This window comes from Gymnoscopelus microlampas (assembly GCF_963454915.1).
Source record: "Gymnoscopelus microlampas genome assembly, chromosome: 6".
Classification (NCBI taxonomy): domain Eukaryota; kingdom Metazoa; phylum Chordata; class Actinopteri; order Myctophiformes; family Myctophidae; genus Gymnoscopelus; species Gymnoscopelus microlampas.
Window position 1 is genome coordinate 37,342,907 of NC_139943.1, and position 15,817 is coordinate 37,358,723.

At 41.2% G+C, this 15,817-nt stretch overlaps 1 protein-coding gene across 1 annotated transcript; it reads right to left on the reverse strand.

Annotated features, from left to right (window-relative positions):
- Positions 1–7,104: 7,104 nt before the first annotated feature.
- sspn (sarcospan (Kras oncogene-associated gene)) lies at positions 7,105–12,689 on the reverse strand. The gene is made up of 3 exons (XM_084059711.1): positions 12,279–12,689; positions 10,336–10,422; positions 7,105–7,860 (listed from the first exon to the last, which is right to left on the reverse strand). The coding sequence occupies exons 1-3, from the start codon at positions 12,492–12,494 to the stop codon at positions 7,498–7,500; spliced, it is 666 nt and encodes a 221-aa protein (XP_083915837.1). The 5' UTR covers positions 12,495–12,689; the 3' UTR covers positions 7,105–7,497.
- Positions 12,690–15,817: the final 3,128 nt, after the last annotated feature.

Genomic DNA, 15,817 nt, shown 5'->3' on the forward strand with positions numbered 1-15,817 from the left:
AACGGCCGAAGACCTCGTCCTTCTCAGGGTTTCCCCTGAAGATGGCTGATGAAGACGGCTCAAAGTAGGAACCTCTCTAGGACAGTCACGATTATGACATTTTACTTGACGATTAATTGTCGCTCAAATAATTGCGATTAACGATTTAAATGTGTATCTGTCGTGCTCTGTCGATCATGTAATAATTGTGACATGCCTAATTTTTCCTTTTCCTTTGCTGGATGCTGCTGCAGTTTGTTGTATGCTGTTTGTGTCATGTGCTGATGTGGTTCAAGATGTAGCTCTGTTGGGGCCCGGTGTGGCAGTGAAACATGTTCAGTGACTGTTTGTTTGTGGCTCTGGAATTGAAGGCTGATTGGCTGTGTTGTGGCTGTGTGTGTGCGTGTGTGTGACAGAGAAAATTTGCATTAAATACTTTTTAGACATAGGCCTCTGTAAATCCGGGCCTGGACCTGGTCATTTGAAAGGTCACTTTTTGGTAGGTACCAAAAGGTCAAGGGGACTGTGTAAATCCGGGCCTGGACTTGGTCATTTGACCTTTCACACTAGTCACTGCAGCTACATTCATCAAGACATCAAGACAATCTACTTTTTCATTTAAAAGTTTAATAGACCAATTTTTTGTTTACAAACATTGAGACTGGACGCACAGGTGACTGTTTCATGTAATCAATTCCTAACAGATCCCCAAACCTGCTCTTTTGGGGTGCGCTGGTTTCACTTCATTCAACCTCCTCTTGTGTGTTGGCTAGTGGGGTGCGCCCCAGCGAGACATATACTTCATCGCACAACGGTATTGTGCGGCGAGAACAGCTGACATACAAGCTCACAACTGCGTCGCGGATGTCTGGTCTGCTATTCTCGGCTGTTCTCTGCGCGCGGGACGGAGCATAAATTAGGCTCAGCTGCGCGAGCCAAGCAGGTTCTGGTGCCATGATCATAGAGCGCTCCCTCCGTTCTTATGACAGCCACTGGAGGTGGGGTTTGGGGGACAACTGCTTTGAATTGTTATTGTTTACACACAACAGAAACCAAGGATTATGTATTTCAAGAGCATGATCATATGACTATTGAGATCATGTGTACCGATTTGCGTGAAATTTGGATAAAATCTGAAGGAGTAATATCCAAAAAATAGTTTTACATAAGTCGGCCTCCTGGTGGCGCTATAAAAGGCAGATGTGAGAAATGCAGGGCAAAGGTTGTTCCTTGGCCTCTAGGGAGTGCACATACAAAATAGAGTTCTAGGTAAAAACACAAATCGGCCTGATATAGGGCCACCATGAGGATGATTACAAATAATTCAAGTGGCATTTCTTCCTCGGCCTAGTGGGAATGTCCGTGCAAAATTTCACGGAAGTTGCACGCTGTGTTCAGCGGCATTTTGTTTGAAACTGAGTACTCCTGCAAACTTTGGAAGCCATTCCTAGCCAATCAGGATAGAATATGATCTATGAACAGAAAAATCTGTTTTGTTTAATGACTATAGAGATACTGTATACCGATTTGCGTGATGTTTGGACAACATCTGTAGGAGTATGGTCAAAAAATGTGTTTTGCAAAAAGTGGCCTCCTGGTGGCCCATGTGAAAAATGTGGGGCAGAGGTTCTGAATTGGCATCCAGGGAGTGTGTGTGCACAGTTTCACTGAGATCAAGCCAACGGTGCCGGCCTGGCGGAGAAAAAATGCAAAAGCGTCAAAGTGGAGTTGGCTGATTTCTACCCGACAGCAACGATATTATATATCCCTGTGTGTATCCTCAGTTCCTTATGTACTCTGCCATTTTTTAAATGTTGTTGCGGTGTGCTGTTCTACCTCTTGTTCTCCTAATCCTTGTGCATTTGACCCTCTCAGTCTGTTCTGCATTTGTCTCGCACCCTGACAATTCTGTATCTAGTATGCCTAGAGTTAATGATCTTGGGCTAAAATGAATATTCTCTGGACTCACAATCACACATGGATGCGTGTGTTTATTCTTTGTGTGTGTGTGTGTGTGTGTGTGTGTGTGTGCACGCGCGCGCGCGCACACACACACACACACACACACACACACACACACACACACACACACACACACACACACACACACACACACACACACACACACACCATCTATATGACACTTGTACAGTGACCACCCATAAAGAGAGCAGGAGTCTGACCCAGGAAAAGACCCCCTGTTTACCAGCACTGAATTGCATAGGATCGTATTTCAGTTATGGGACAGGGGTCCCAGGGGCTCACCAACACATGTTGTATTATTGTTATCACCACCCAACCGTTCTTTATTTTCTGTTGCCAGTCAAAAAGTTCATTAATGATACGTAGAGACAAGAGGCCGGTGTACTCTGGCTTCATTATTTATGTCACCATGCTTCTAATGAGATTTGGCACTAATTGTGTTCTTTACATTGTTAAAATAAGAGAGACTGTTCTGGCAAAAATAGGAAAGCAGTTATTGTTGTTGAGTAGGCTACTAGTCATGTACGTGAACACCAGGAATGTCCTAATAAGTTATTAAGAAGATAATTGGACTTTTTTTGTCTAAACCTGTGTTTTGGTACTCCATTCATCCATCTTCATCCACTTTGGGGCGTGGAGGTATCAGATCCAACAGAATCTCACCAGACTTCCATTTCCTGGGCCACATTAGCCACTTCTAACTGGGGGATCCTCAGGAATTCCAAGGCCAGCGTGGAGATATTGCATTTAATTAAATAGCTGAATTAATGAAAGTTCATATTTGTTTCTAATTCTCTTATAAACGCCCCACCCTCCCCCTCTTGGATGGGCTTTACAATAGTTATTCTACTGTAGCTGTTTACGCTGGCAGGGCTGCGTTTGTTCACGCTGCCTGTGGCAATCATTAAAATTAGCTCCACAGGGTCATAATATTGTACAGCTGTCACTGCAGAAGCAGGAAGGGGAAAGTTCAACATTACTCGAATGTTTGGCTTCAGACAGGGTGGAGGGGAAGACGATAGTGACACCAATGCCAACGTCTCTGTGGCATGGTGCACTGACAAACAAACACCCACTGCCCTGCATTTCATGGGAGGTTGTACAGGAAATAAATTCACCCCCTCTTTTACACCTGTAAACTTGTGATGTGACAATAAACTTGAAGTTAAAGGTGAATTTGGTAACCATAGTATCTTCTTGAATTATTATTATTATATAGTTATAACCTGTTATATCTGACATGTATAAATTAGGCTTTTAAGCCCGTTTTGATATGTCATGAGAACATATTTGTAAGGTTATTGTAGGAGGGGAGTTTAAAAAGAAAATACTTTTTTTTTGTGGTTGTTTTATGACAGTGACCGCGCTTTATACACATGAGTAGTGTATTGTTGTTGATACGCAACCTTAGACACCAGGGCCGGACTGGGACCAAAATTCAGCCCTGGCATTTTGGTCCGGACCGGCCCCCCCCCCCCCCCCCCCCCATTTTGCGAAACGGGGGGGGGGGGGGGGGCGTTTCACTGTTTCAGCCCAGCCCTGCACATGAACTCTGCGGCCGCACTGAGGCGCCTGCTGGAAAGCATCCCAGCCCAAACATTAACGTAACTAATAATTGGGCTGCGCGACTCGGATATGACCGTAATAAAACATTTTTAAAAATATATTTTTCAATTTTTCAAATATTTTTTGTTTGGCCCAGTGGCCCAGCGGCCCACCGGGCATTTGCCCGGTACGCCAAATGGCCAGTCCGCCGCTGTTAGACACATTTAGATGAGGGCCATTTAGGAAGTCACGTGTTAGGGCTGTGTGAATTCAGTTATGGTCAGAATGTGTGTACACACTCCAAGGACAGAGGGCTGTAAGAGTCCTGCCACCTCACTGGCTGAACTCTTATCACAACCTGTGCTTCATTATTTGCGAGAGACAGGTGTGCTGGCTTTAAAACACTTACAGGATGTGTTTTGTTATTATTAACAAAGAAAATGTTTTGGTCATGTTAAATTATAGTAATGTCAAAATATTAGTTGGCTGAATAAGTAACCTATAGTGGATCTGAAATGAAAGTCACTAAACGCAATCCCCAAACTTTCTAAGTTGCTGTGTGAGAATTGATCTGACTTGTGTCAATACAGATATTGATCTTCCACAGTCAATCGATACAATCTTGGCCAGTCTTCTTTCTTCTCAAGGGCTAAAAATTGTGATGCTGAGTTCCTGGCTTGACTGATGAATAAACCCACCCTCTAGTGGGAGGGGAAATAGTAAACAAATCAGTTTACTGTTATTTATGTATATGAATAAACTTTGTGAAGACTGGCATATGACTGGCATGTGACTTCCTATGTCATGCTGAGAAGTTCAGAGTTATGGTCACATGGTTATATCAGACCACAACACCCCACAAGCATCAGCATACCATGAATAGCCCTCAATGACACATAGCTACAGTATCTACACGTTTGTTTGCTATTATTGTGTTGTCTTATGCATGCAAAATGGGTAAAGTATGATTTGTTTAGTGAAGATGTACGATAAACTCATAAGAAATTGCCATCATTAGAATGTCTATGCAATATTAACTATTTTCTCCAAATTATGCACTTAAACTCAACATGCTCACAAATTAGTCTTTGTTCTCTGGTTCCTTGCTTTACTTTGGAAAATATTCATCAATTGTCTTCCAAGCTCATAGAAATAATCAATATACTGTATATTTTGTGTCATGGCTGTTTTACATGACTGTGTCAGCTGTCAATTTTTCCATAATGTTAATGTGATAACCTGCAGGCAATAATTATGTGTTTGCATAAGCAGGGTTAGTTTGGGTTTTGGATTCTGTCTTTTCATCTATTTAAATGTGAGGTGGGAGAGCCGAAAAAAAGGAGGAAAAAAGGAAATTATTGTCATGTGCGACACTGACACAAAGAATTGTATTCATAAAAATAAACTGTATGACAATAATGAAAGCTTTAGAAAATGCACATGCGGGTGTTCAAAACATCTTCTGAATCCACCATCGAGCACTTTCCTTTGTCATTATCCTCTATTTAATGTTGCACTCCTACACTACAAGTTAAATCGCATTTCCAACAATGACAGCCCATTTTACCTTTTACCACTCTGTTCTACATTCAGGTCATAGGTCAATACAGTCGACACTTAACCACTTTCAACCTGGCGTCCCTATTTTTGTCATGATGTCATTATAGGTGAACATAAAAGAAAGAAAAAAATAGGGTTTACTGTAAGAGGTTAATGAGAACAACACAAACAAAGGCGGCTCTCAGAGATTACTGTTTTAATAGTGGTAGTTTATGCAACTTCTGATTTTAGAATAGTTTCATTGACCTTTTATTTATTAGTTCTTCCTAAAGGAAACTTGTAAAAACAAGTACAATGAACTTGAGTAGAAAAGTCAGACTGCCTGTCTGAATACCCCTTGTTCCACCCTGACCCGTTCCCCCTCCCTTTGTGGCAGCAGCAGTTTGATTCCTACTGGCTCTTTGAGTCATGGCTTAAGCATACTTCGGCATACAACAGTGTCCCGTGCCGAAAATAGACGATCTACAAGCCCACAACGCGTTGTGTGAGCTCGATAGGCTATTTTCGGTGCTTGAATAAAAAATAAAAAAGTATAAAGGCTTTAGTGGTCAGGAGGGGCAGCCACGTGTCCACACATGCCTCAGCCCCCAACTGGATGGGCGCCAGTCTGAATCCAACGTCAGCGCTCAATGCCGCTCATAAAGTATAGTCCACCCAGGGTCATGTTACAGCTGTCAAGCCCAGGCGGTCAGTTTTTTTAAGCCTGTGATGTTGTAGTATTTGTTTACTTAATAGAAAAATGTCAAATAAAATAATTAAAGGCACCAAAGTATTTATACAAAATGTTTAGTGACATTTGCATATGACTGCACATCAACAAAACAAAGTTTGATCATGGAAACTTGCTAGCTCATTGCTTTTAGCCTACCACTGATGTGAAAATGTGCAGTATTGCTACACAGTTGTATAGATCAGGGGTATTTTCAGGCCAAGGAGAGAGATGAAGCAGGGACCCCCACTACTGTCTATCGTAGTATCATGGTCATGATATTGACATGATACTGACCATGATACTGACATAATACTGACATAATACTGACATGATACTGACCATGATATTAACATGATACTGACCATGATACTGACCATGATACTGACCATGATACTGACCATGATACTGACCATGATACAAACCATAATATTAACATACTGACCATGATACTGACCAGATACTGACATGATACTGACCATGATACTGACCATGATACAGACCATAATATTAACATACTGACCATGATACTGACCAGATACTGACATGATACTGACCATGATACTGACCATGATACTGACATGATACTAACATGATACTGACCATGATACTGACCATGAGTATCCAGTCGGATATTTGGAAATCGATTAAATGTTTTAGAAATGATATAAGCAACCCAAAATACAATAAAAATAAAGCTTTCATTTTAATCCGGTGTGGGGCGACAGTAAGGGACCTGGATAGGGGGCACTGGCCCAAAAAAGGTTGAGAAACCCTGGTACAGATTATTGTATTGTAGCATCAGAACAGATGAGATCAGATTAAATGAAAACAGATTAGATGTTTGCTTTGATTGCAACATTGCTAAATGTTATCAAATGTTAAGCTACTGAATTATATCTGAACTCTATAAGCAAAAACTAAAAAGATAAGCATGAGCATGAAGAAAGATTTTTGCTGCTGCATTCTGTCCTTCAGACGTCTACTTGCTTCACTTTTATTGTGAGACTGAAAAGCTCTACTTGCACAGAAAATTACATAAAGCCGCTTATGAACTTGATGCCTGTTTTCCAAATAGGGTCCTTCAGAGGATGTTGCCAAATGGCAATGCTATTTTTCATTAACATAACGAAAGGATTCAGCGTCCTCCTTAGAGTATGATTTATACTTTGTTGTGAGAAAGAGCATACTGTACATTGTGCATTAGAGAATCACACTCATTAACTCTCATTTACTCTCATACTGAATGAATCAAGCCAGTCTCCAGTTTTGGGATATGTGTGAGATGAATAACACAAATCAAATCCATTTTGCTTCCAGTGAAGTGGTTTAGTCTAGTTAGTATTTGTACTGTACATACAGTAGACTGTTTGTCACTGCAAGGTCACCGCTAGGTATTTCAGAGAAAATACCAAGACTAGAAAAATAGATTGTAGAAATTATCATTCATATAAAGTATTCAAAGTTGTTAATATTGTATATAAAAATTGTGCATTTTAAGTCATTATAATACCCCCTCCAAAAAAACAAAAAAGAGAGACAAAAGAAGAGAGGGAAACGGTCAATATGAATTGCGAACAACACTTATCCAAACCACAAAGCAGTGCTATAAGTGTTCCTCTTCTGTCCATAAGTGTGTAAAAAAACAGCAGGCTGCATTAGCTACTCTACCCTCCATCCCACAGTGACCACCGTCACAATGTCAACACCTTGTTGTGATGTTACACCTTCTGCCACTGCTTCGAGGAGGGAGAGCCAATCTGCAGGCCGACAAAGAAGACCTGGTATCGGTGCTTCCACATGATAAAGGCCCCGACAGCGCACACACACGCCTGGGCCAGATTCAGCACGATCTGCACCAGGAAGTACATGCTGAGCGTCTGGGTGATCACTTCACAGTCGCTGACCTCCTTGTAGGTGAATGTGCGGGCAATGGGGTCATCCGGGTCCAGTGTGCACATGCAGTCCTCCCCTGCTTTCTCACATGCCTTGAAGTTACTGGTCTGTGAGTAGTGGTGTCCAGCGAATGCCATTACCAAGACTGAGATAACTAGGCCTATTGTACACAGGACAAAGTAAAGGAGCTGTAGAGGGAAACAGAAGACAAGACAAGGGCAGAGGGTTAGCATTATAGGAATGACTGTTTCTAGTACGTCAGTGGTTCCCAAGCTGTGTGCCGAGGCACACTGGTGTGTCATGAGTTCATGTGTGCCTTGGGATTTTGTGAAAACCACACATTATTATTGCTATATCAGTACTTTGTGTGCACTCATTTCCCAATACAGAGGCAGATTGTATGCCGTAAAAATATATTTATAACTTTTTATTTTGCACTAGTAAATAAAATTAAATGTTTACAGTGATAGTCAAGTGATAAAATGTTACTGGTTTTATTTTGCACAGATGTGAATACACAGGTGTGCCTTGAGATGTTTACTTGCCCTTTGGTGTGCCTTTTAAACCAATAATGATTCACATTGTAAGCATTTACATCGACAATGTGAGCTCTAGGTCGGGTTGTATCATGATTCATTCAGATCCCAGTAAAGTAAAGTAATATAGGTTTCGAGATAGGTTGGTATACATTGCTTGCTGCCCATGGCAGTGTTTATTTCCACACAAAGCAGACAATACAGTAAATGCCTGCAGAACATGGCTATTGACTACAGTCTGAACCTAAGACTAAGAGTCAGGGCCTTAACACAATGCTGATGTGATGTACCTGGATTTGAACCCGGGTCTCCCACATGGGGAATAAAACATCTACTGCTCATACAAAGGGGAGTCCTCTCTGCCCAAGTGCGATCTTAGGCTGCTGGGCTACAAGGCAGTGCTACTCTGCAACACACACGTGACACTGTTCATATGTGAACCTTTGCAGCTATGGATACGTCCAACCTTTTTCCACATGCTGTGTGAGTGCCTTTTTGTAGTTTATGTAATTGTACAATCTCAATAATACTAGCCCTTCATCTAAATCCATTGCTTATATAACAGCAGCTCTCATTCCCAGTTACACGCTACTTATGGAATTATGCAAGCAGTCAATGTTGCTTGAAACAGCATTTATGTTGATTTCAAAACAGCTGTGAAATCTGGAGAATTCTTGTTTACCAGGAGATAAATGTGAATTGGGATTTGTCAGGCATTGGCCAAACACCTACAGTTGGGCAACTCTAAAAGGAAATATTCTGAAAACCCCCAAAACTGGAAGGAGTCCATTCTCATATTGCAGTTGTTTACAGACCACTAAAAGAAAAACAGTTTTGAACATGTTTTGAAACACAAAGGATGGCTTTAGGCAAATCATCTGAACACATCGAACACCATGATTATCAACAATTATACCCACCAAACTTGGCTTTCATTTGCTTCTTGAAAGATTTTGCCACAGGGACAATTTTATGAATCAGTGACCTGACTGTGGATTAAATTCACCAACTCTAAATATATAGAAGAATTATTGAACCAGGTGGCCAATGAGCTGGATTATTATTTTTTCTGCTTTATATAAATAGACAGGAAAGGAGGATGGAGGAAGGCGGATGGCATGCAGCAAAGAGTTGGTTTCGAACCCAGGCCGGCTGCGGGAAGGTCTAAACGTTAAACCTACCCGCAGCTGGCCTGGGGATAAATAAGGCTTTAGACTCTAAAGCCTTATTTATATGGTATGTGCCCTTACCAGTCACTGGTTCATCCAGGATAAAGTCATATTTTTGGCTTCAGGTAGCATATGGGAAACAGGAAATAAATTATATAACATCCTAGCACAAGCTAGATTTGAACCCCTATAAGTAGTATGGTGCATGTCAAAACTAAGCATGACCAAAATATCATAAATGTAAAATACAAATGTGATAGTTTGATAGTTGATTGTTAAGACCACTTAAGCAAATCTTAAGATATTGGTGCACATAAAACCTGAAAGACTTATTTAAAAAAACTAAAACTGGCATTTAGTGCATTTAAATTGCATTTAGAGTATATTTTGGGTCTTATCTTTATGCCCCTGCAAACACCACTTTGTCTGCAATGCTTCTCCGTACAGTATGTATTCAAGAATTCAATTCAAGAATATTAGATGGTGTTATCGAGTTCAGGGTATTGTGGTTCTATGGACCTGGGCTATATTCTATTCTATATTATATCTAGTCTATTGTCAATTATGTTATGAAATAAGTTACATTCAGTGAACATTCTCATTCACCCTTTGGAATCCTACAAAGCTCTTAAAATCTGGAATGCATCTGATGTCTGCGATCCTATTCACAGTTGTGAAATAAAGCCATCAAGTAGTGCTGGCCTTGCAGTGTCAGTGTATAAACCATGACTCTCTGCTGAGGCCTTTGTTTGGTAAAAGCCGTGCATACTTTTATTGCAAATAAGACTGTGACTGTCTCTGTGATTCCAACCTCTATAGTTGAATGAGAGAGACAGGCTTGCATTTGATAAAGAACCCAATTTGGCACCATACAATGTGACAGATTGCCCATTAGAGAGGGTTTTGTTTCTATCCTTTCACCTCTACAGGAAAGATGTGAGAATGCATCTGAACTCACCTTAAAAATGAACTGCATAAAATTCCTCTCATCAGGATGATAGGTGATGCAATACAAGATGAAGCCCACGACAGAAACCAAACACAGCTATAACAAGACAGCAGAAAACATATCATATAAGCTTGGTTACCTTCACTAATATCATACTCGACATTTTGAGTTAGCAAAAATAATCTTCTTAATCCATGTACAAATTGCACATTAATTCACAAATTTAATGCTGTCATAAATAATTGTGCTACACTGCACACAACCTATACTAAAGAATATTGCTTCATGCAAATTCTGTTTTGCCCCAATCATCATGACTGCTTCTGTTAATATGGCACTATTCAGCATTAAGATGTCATCTGTTTACATTATCACAGCAATAGCAAATTAGATTGTTTTCCTCCTCTTTGGGATAACACACACCCACACTCATGCTCTCTCTGTGCAATTGGAGTCTTGTGACTAACATTCAGCATCTAATTTAAATGTTTTTCCCAGGTTCTTAAGCGGTCAGGATTCTCTGGAAAGTTCCTGGTGACCTCAGTGTTTTTCACTCAGAAAACACTGAATCTCGTGAGGAGCTAACTCGGGATGTTGAAGTGTCCAGAGATGTTATTTGATCTGTGATAGGCTAGCATGGTGGACTGACCAAGCAAAAAACAAACATGTTGTTCTTAGACTAATTTGTGACCTTAAAGCAGTTGGATCATGAGGGATATTAACAATGTTCAATACTGTTAACTAATTATTTGTTTTCTTAGAAATTGTATATGGACATATAGTCATAAGAATGAGATGTTGTTGTCTTTGTTGTGTAATCAACTATAGGTTTGTGGCAGTATACATGTTTGGAGCTTGCAGTATCTCTTGTAGCCTATGTGAAAATATGAGTCCCACAATGAGAGAAATTACATCAGAAATCAAATGGTAAATGGCATGTTGACAATATTCTCTCTTGCACAAACATTACATTGTTCACTTACAGTACTTGTACAGAACAGGCCATTGTGATTGTTTGCTGCAGTGTTATTTTAATGTCAGTTCAACACTGATGAAATGATTAACTGGAGCTATATTTAATACAGTAGATCATTTGACGTGTCTTTAAGATTGTTTGTGTAAAAGGGCTCTCTGTTCATGAGGGACTCGAAAATGGTCATGACTCATAATGTCCATGTGCAGTGCACTGTATATGGCTGAGTCATACTGCTCAGGGGGAACTTTGTTTTTAAGAGCTAAATCACAATCTCCTTTTAACTAGTTTTAAAAAGTTGAGACAGGTTAGATTAATGACATCTCTTCGTCTCTTTTGGTTTCCCCATCTGTATGTGTTTATTGATAGGATAGGACAGATGGCAGAGATGACAACGAGGGGAATCTATGTATGCGTTACATATTTACAGGTGATAAGGTATTCAGTAGCTTCATGCATCAAGGGGCAGGCTGGGATTGAGGCATGCTGGGACAGGGTTGAAACAGGGACAGGCGTAGGGGTGGTTGGTTTGTCACACCAGATATTCTTTATTCCCTACACATACCAGCACAGACAAGAGTAGGTGCAAGCGGGATTGGAAAATGGAGATGGATGTGAAGATCAAGTCGATGATTGTGTTTGTGGGTGAAGTCCTGCGATTTATAGAGCAGGACAATACCACAGGGTTTTCCTCGCTTACACTTACAGTGCTGCCTGTACAGTACCCAGACAAGTCTAACCTACAGTATGTGCCAATGCTGACATGCGGTGAGCTGAGGTGAGATGATAGACACAAGTGGGGAGGGCATACACACAGTAAAATCTGAAGTGGGACCATTTTCACACGTTCAGAGTTAAATGAACACTCCAGATTTGACTGTGAAGCCGCTGAGGGTCATGCAGCAGGGTGAGGTTCCATGCGGAATACGTTGACTGTTGTGTGGAGATGGTGTTAGTAGTGCATAAGGACGAGGCTTACAATGATCCCGGCCCAGTGAGGCGTCTCCCTCGCCATCAGCGAGGGGCTGACGGCCAGCATGAGGAAGGCCACAACTGCGACGGCGACCCCCAGCAGCAGCTGGAGGGGGGCGACGAGCACGGGGACGCGGCAGCCCCAACACTTGTGGGCGTCCTCTGGCGCCGGGCCTTCATCATTCTTATCCTCCTTCATCTTCTTCTTCTCCCCCTGTCCCATATTGCTTTAGAACCGCCTTGCCTTGTTAGCTCTCCAAATGGCTGATGTTTTGTTTTCTCTCTCTCTCTTTCTTTCTTACTTTCTTTCTTTCTTTCTTTCTTTCTTTCTTTCTCTCTCTCTCTGTTAGTCTCTCTTCCTGCTCTTTGCTCTCGACTCTACTGTTGTGCTGTTTAGGGTGGACTTGCTGGCAGCCGCTCCCCCCTCTTTCCCCTCCCCTCCGCTCCCTGCCGAGGTCTCCTCTCACCAGAAGCCCATAGCTTGGCTGCTATTTGGAATCAGAGAAGGCTCTGAACTAATATGGAAAACATTTGGAGTGGATTCCTCGAGCGGTTCCATTGCCACATATAGAGCAGCGGCATACTCTGGAGGGAAGGAAGAGGAGGGAATGGGGGGGGGGGGGGGGGGGGGGGGGGGGGCGGGCGGGGGTGGAGGAAAGGGGGACTCCAACGTACGACTGGAAGTGCTGTTATGGGAAGTTACCTCTTGCAGGGGAGGAAGGAGATCATGCCAGGGTGGGTGAAATCACCTGGTTAAATAAAGACTGGCAGGGAGACATTCTAACGTGGGGGGGGGGGGGTGGCTGGTTGGATCATTCTTTGTCAACACTGTTACACAAAAGGGCCATATGCTGCAGGCCAGAACGAGTCACATGATTAGGAGGAAGAAGAAATGTGATCATGAGACATGTGAGAGGGCATTACGTGTCTCTGATCCACTATGAAAATGATGTGAACATGTGTGATAACTGGTGGAAACACACCGAGACGTCATTGTGTAAGGAATGTAAGACACAATCAATTTTACCAATTATGAATAGGGGGATATTCATCAGAATAAAACGACTTATGTTCACTCGAATAGTGATAAAATTAATAGTGATAAAATAGTGATAGAATAGTGATAAAACACTTTTGTGGTCATAATGATTCATCATTATCAGACAATAGACTTTCAAATCCTGCTGAAGACTTTAACATGACACTTTTTCTCTGTCTTAAATGTAATTTCTTTAACCATGTCACTTTAATGATGCATATGATACAGTGATATACCTACAGTTGTTGTTTTATGATGTTCTACCTGCACAGAAACATGTCTTCATTCTGTGCAGTGCCAGCTATCCATTGCAAAAATGTTAAATCATGCACTTATGTACTCTATACTAGACTTTGTATATTAGATTGGTCTGTGCCTTCCTGTTATTTTGTTCTGTATTCTCTGTTACTTTCTTCTCTATTCCCTAGATATTCTAACTCTTCCTGTAACTGCATGTTGAGAGCTTGTACAGAAAAATATTTCGCCCACTCTTTTACACCTGTAATAGTGTGATGATCACGTGACAACAAAGTCGATTCTGATATGTAACCTATTCAACCATATCCAAAACACTGACTCTTTGTTTCCATTTTTGTTCATCAACCATTTTGAATTTGAAAACTAATAATGTGGTTTCTTCATTCATTTGTTCACCAAGTGATCTTAAAGATATTACTTAAAATGGCACTGATTGTCAATAGTAAATAACAAACAACAACAACATTAGAAAGTGATATTCAGAAGTTTTACTCTTAAAATCACGAGGCTTCGATGGTTGTTTATTGGCACTGGAGTGCCAAAACGCACAAGTGTGGGCGGGAAAGAGCACACACACACACACACACACACACACACACACACACACACACACACACACACACACACACACACACACACACACACACACACACACACACACACACACACACACACTCTAGGCAGGACAGTTTGATAAGGAACTGCGAGGCACGTGTCTGGGTCTGAGCACACAGCAGCAAAGCCTATAGTGTCATGGGTTACCATGGTTACCGACAATGCACCTCATTATGACGGACGAAGAGGCACCGGCGGGCACACATGCATGAGTAGAATCCGATTACTAGTTATTTTGTAGATTTTGATTATTATTACTAAACACACATTAACAACTTCAACCCTATAGAAGTGTCGGCCATTTAAAAATATCTATAATCTCACAATGCATCACAATGTGATGCATTGTGATCTGCTATTTTATATAAGATTTGAAAACTTGAAATGGGACATTCTGCATAATGAGCACTTTCTACATTTTGATACCAATACTTTTGTACTTTTACATAAACATACAGTACATTTTTAATTCCAGATTTTTACTTGTAACAGAGTATTTCTATATTGCAGTATTGATACTTTTATTTAAGTAAAAAATGGTAGTAGGCTACTTTTCCCACCACTGAGTAGGAGTCAGTGTGCTAGCTCCGGGGACACAACATGCACACGGCAAGTCAACACGCGCAGAAACACCTCGTCGTCTAGTTCAAAGTGGCCGCCCCGCGCTGACGTTCCGCCTTTACTTCACATTTACCTCCATGTGTTCAGTTCAATGGAGAGGAGCCTGCATTATGTTTCCCAAACAGTGGGTCGGGACCAATTTCTATGGTTCGCGAGTAAATACCCCTTTATTTTTTGTTTCCTACATTTTGTTTTAATTAATATTATTTCAAATGATGTTCCAAAAATGCAAAAATGCAAAAGAATGTCATGAATCAAATGCAATGATTTTTAAAAATCCCATAAATTAGAAAATAAATGTTCAAGAAAGTAGTGAAAATAGCAGATCAATGAGCTCACAAGCTTGTAGATCTGCTATTTTCACTATTGGGTCCTAGGGAGACATCACATTTCCATTTTGGGTCTCGAGCTAAAAAGTTTGGGAACCACGTAGGCTACTGCTGTATCGTCGTCTCTCGGACATTTTACGCACGGATCATAATTGCAGTAGGAGTCGACGTGCTATTTGCTATATTGATCAAACAGCCATAGCGTAGGCTAGCCTACTGCACAGAGAAGGTCCAATTAGCGGACTTTGTGCTGCTGCAGGCCAGGCTGCACGTGAGTTGGAAGCTTCCTACCGGGAGGCGGCGCGTGCGCTCTGGCTGACAATGTTGCCAGGTTGTGTGAAAGAAATAAGCAACCAGGTCTATGAAAACAAGCCCAAAAGAAGCGACTACAGGCCACATGAGCGCTCTAACCCTATTGGCTATTTGGAAATAGCCGATCTACAAGATCACAAGCGTATAGAGCTGCTATTTGCAAATATTTTTTTTATTTTCAAATCCACAAAATCTTGTATGGGGGGGGGGTCTCTGGCACAAAATATTTTCAGAAAGTCGGGAGAAAGTCTACAACTAGGCTACATTAATTTGGGGGTCCTTGACATGAAAATGTTTGAGAACCACTGGTTTGTAAACAACATTAGTTAACAAGACCAAATAAGCAACTATAGGTACACTTTAGAAACAAGC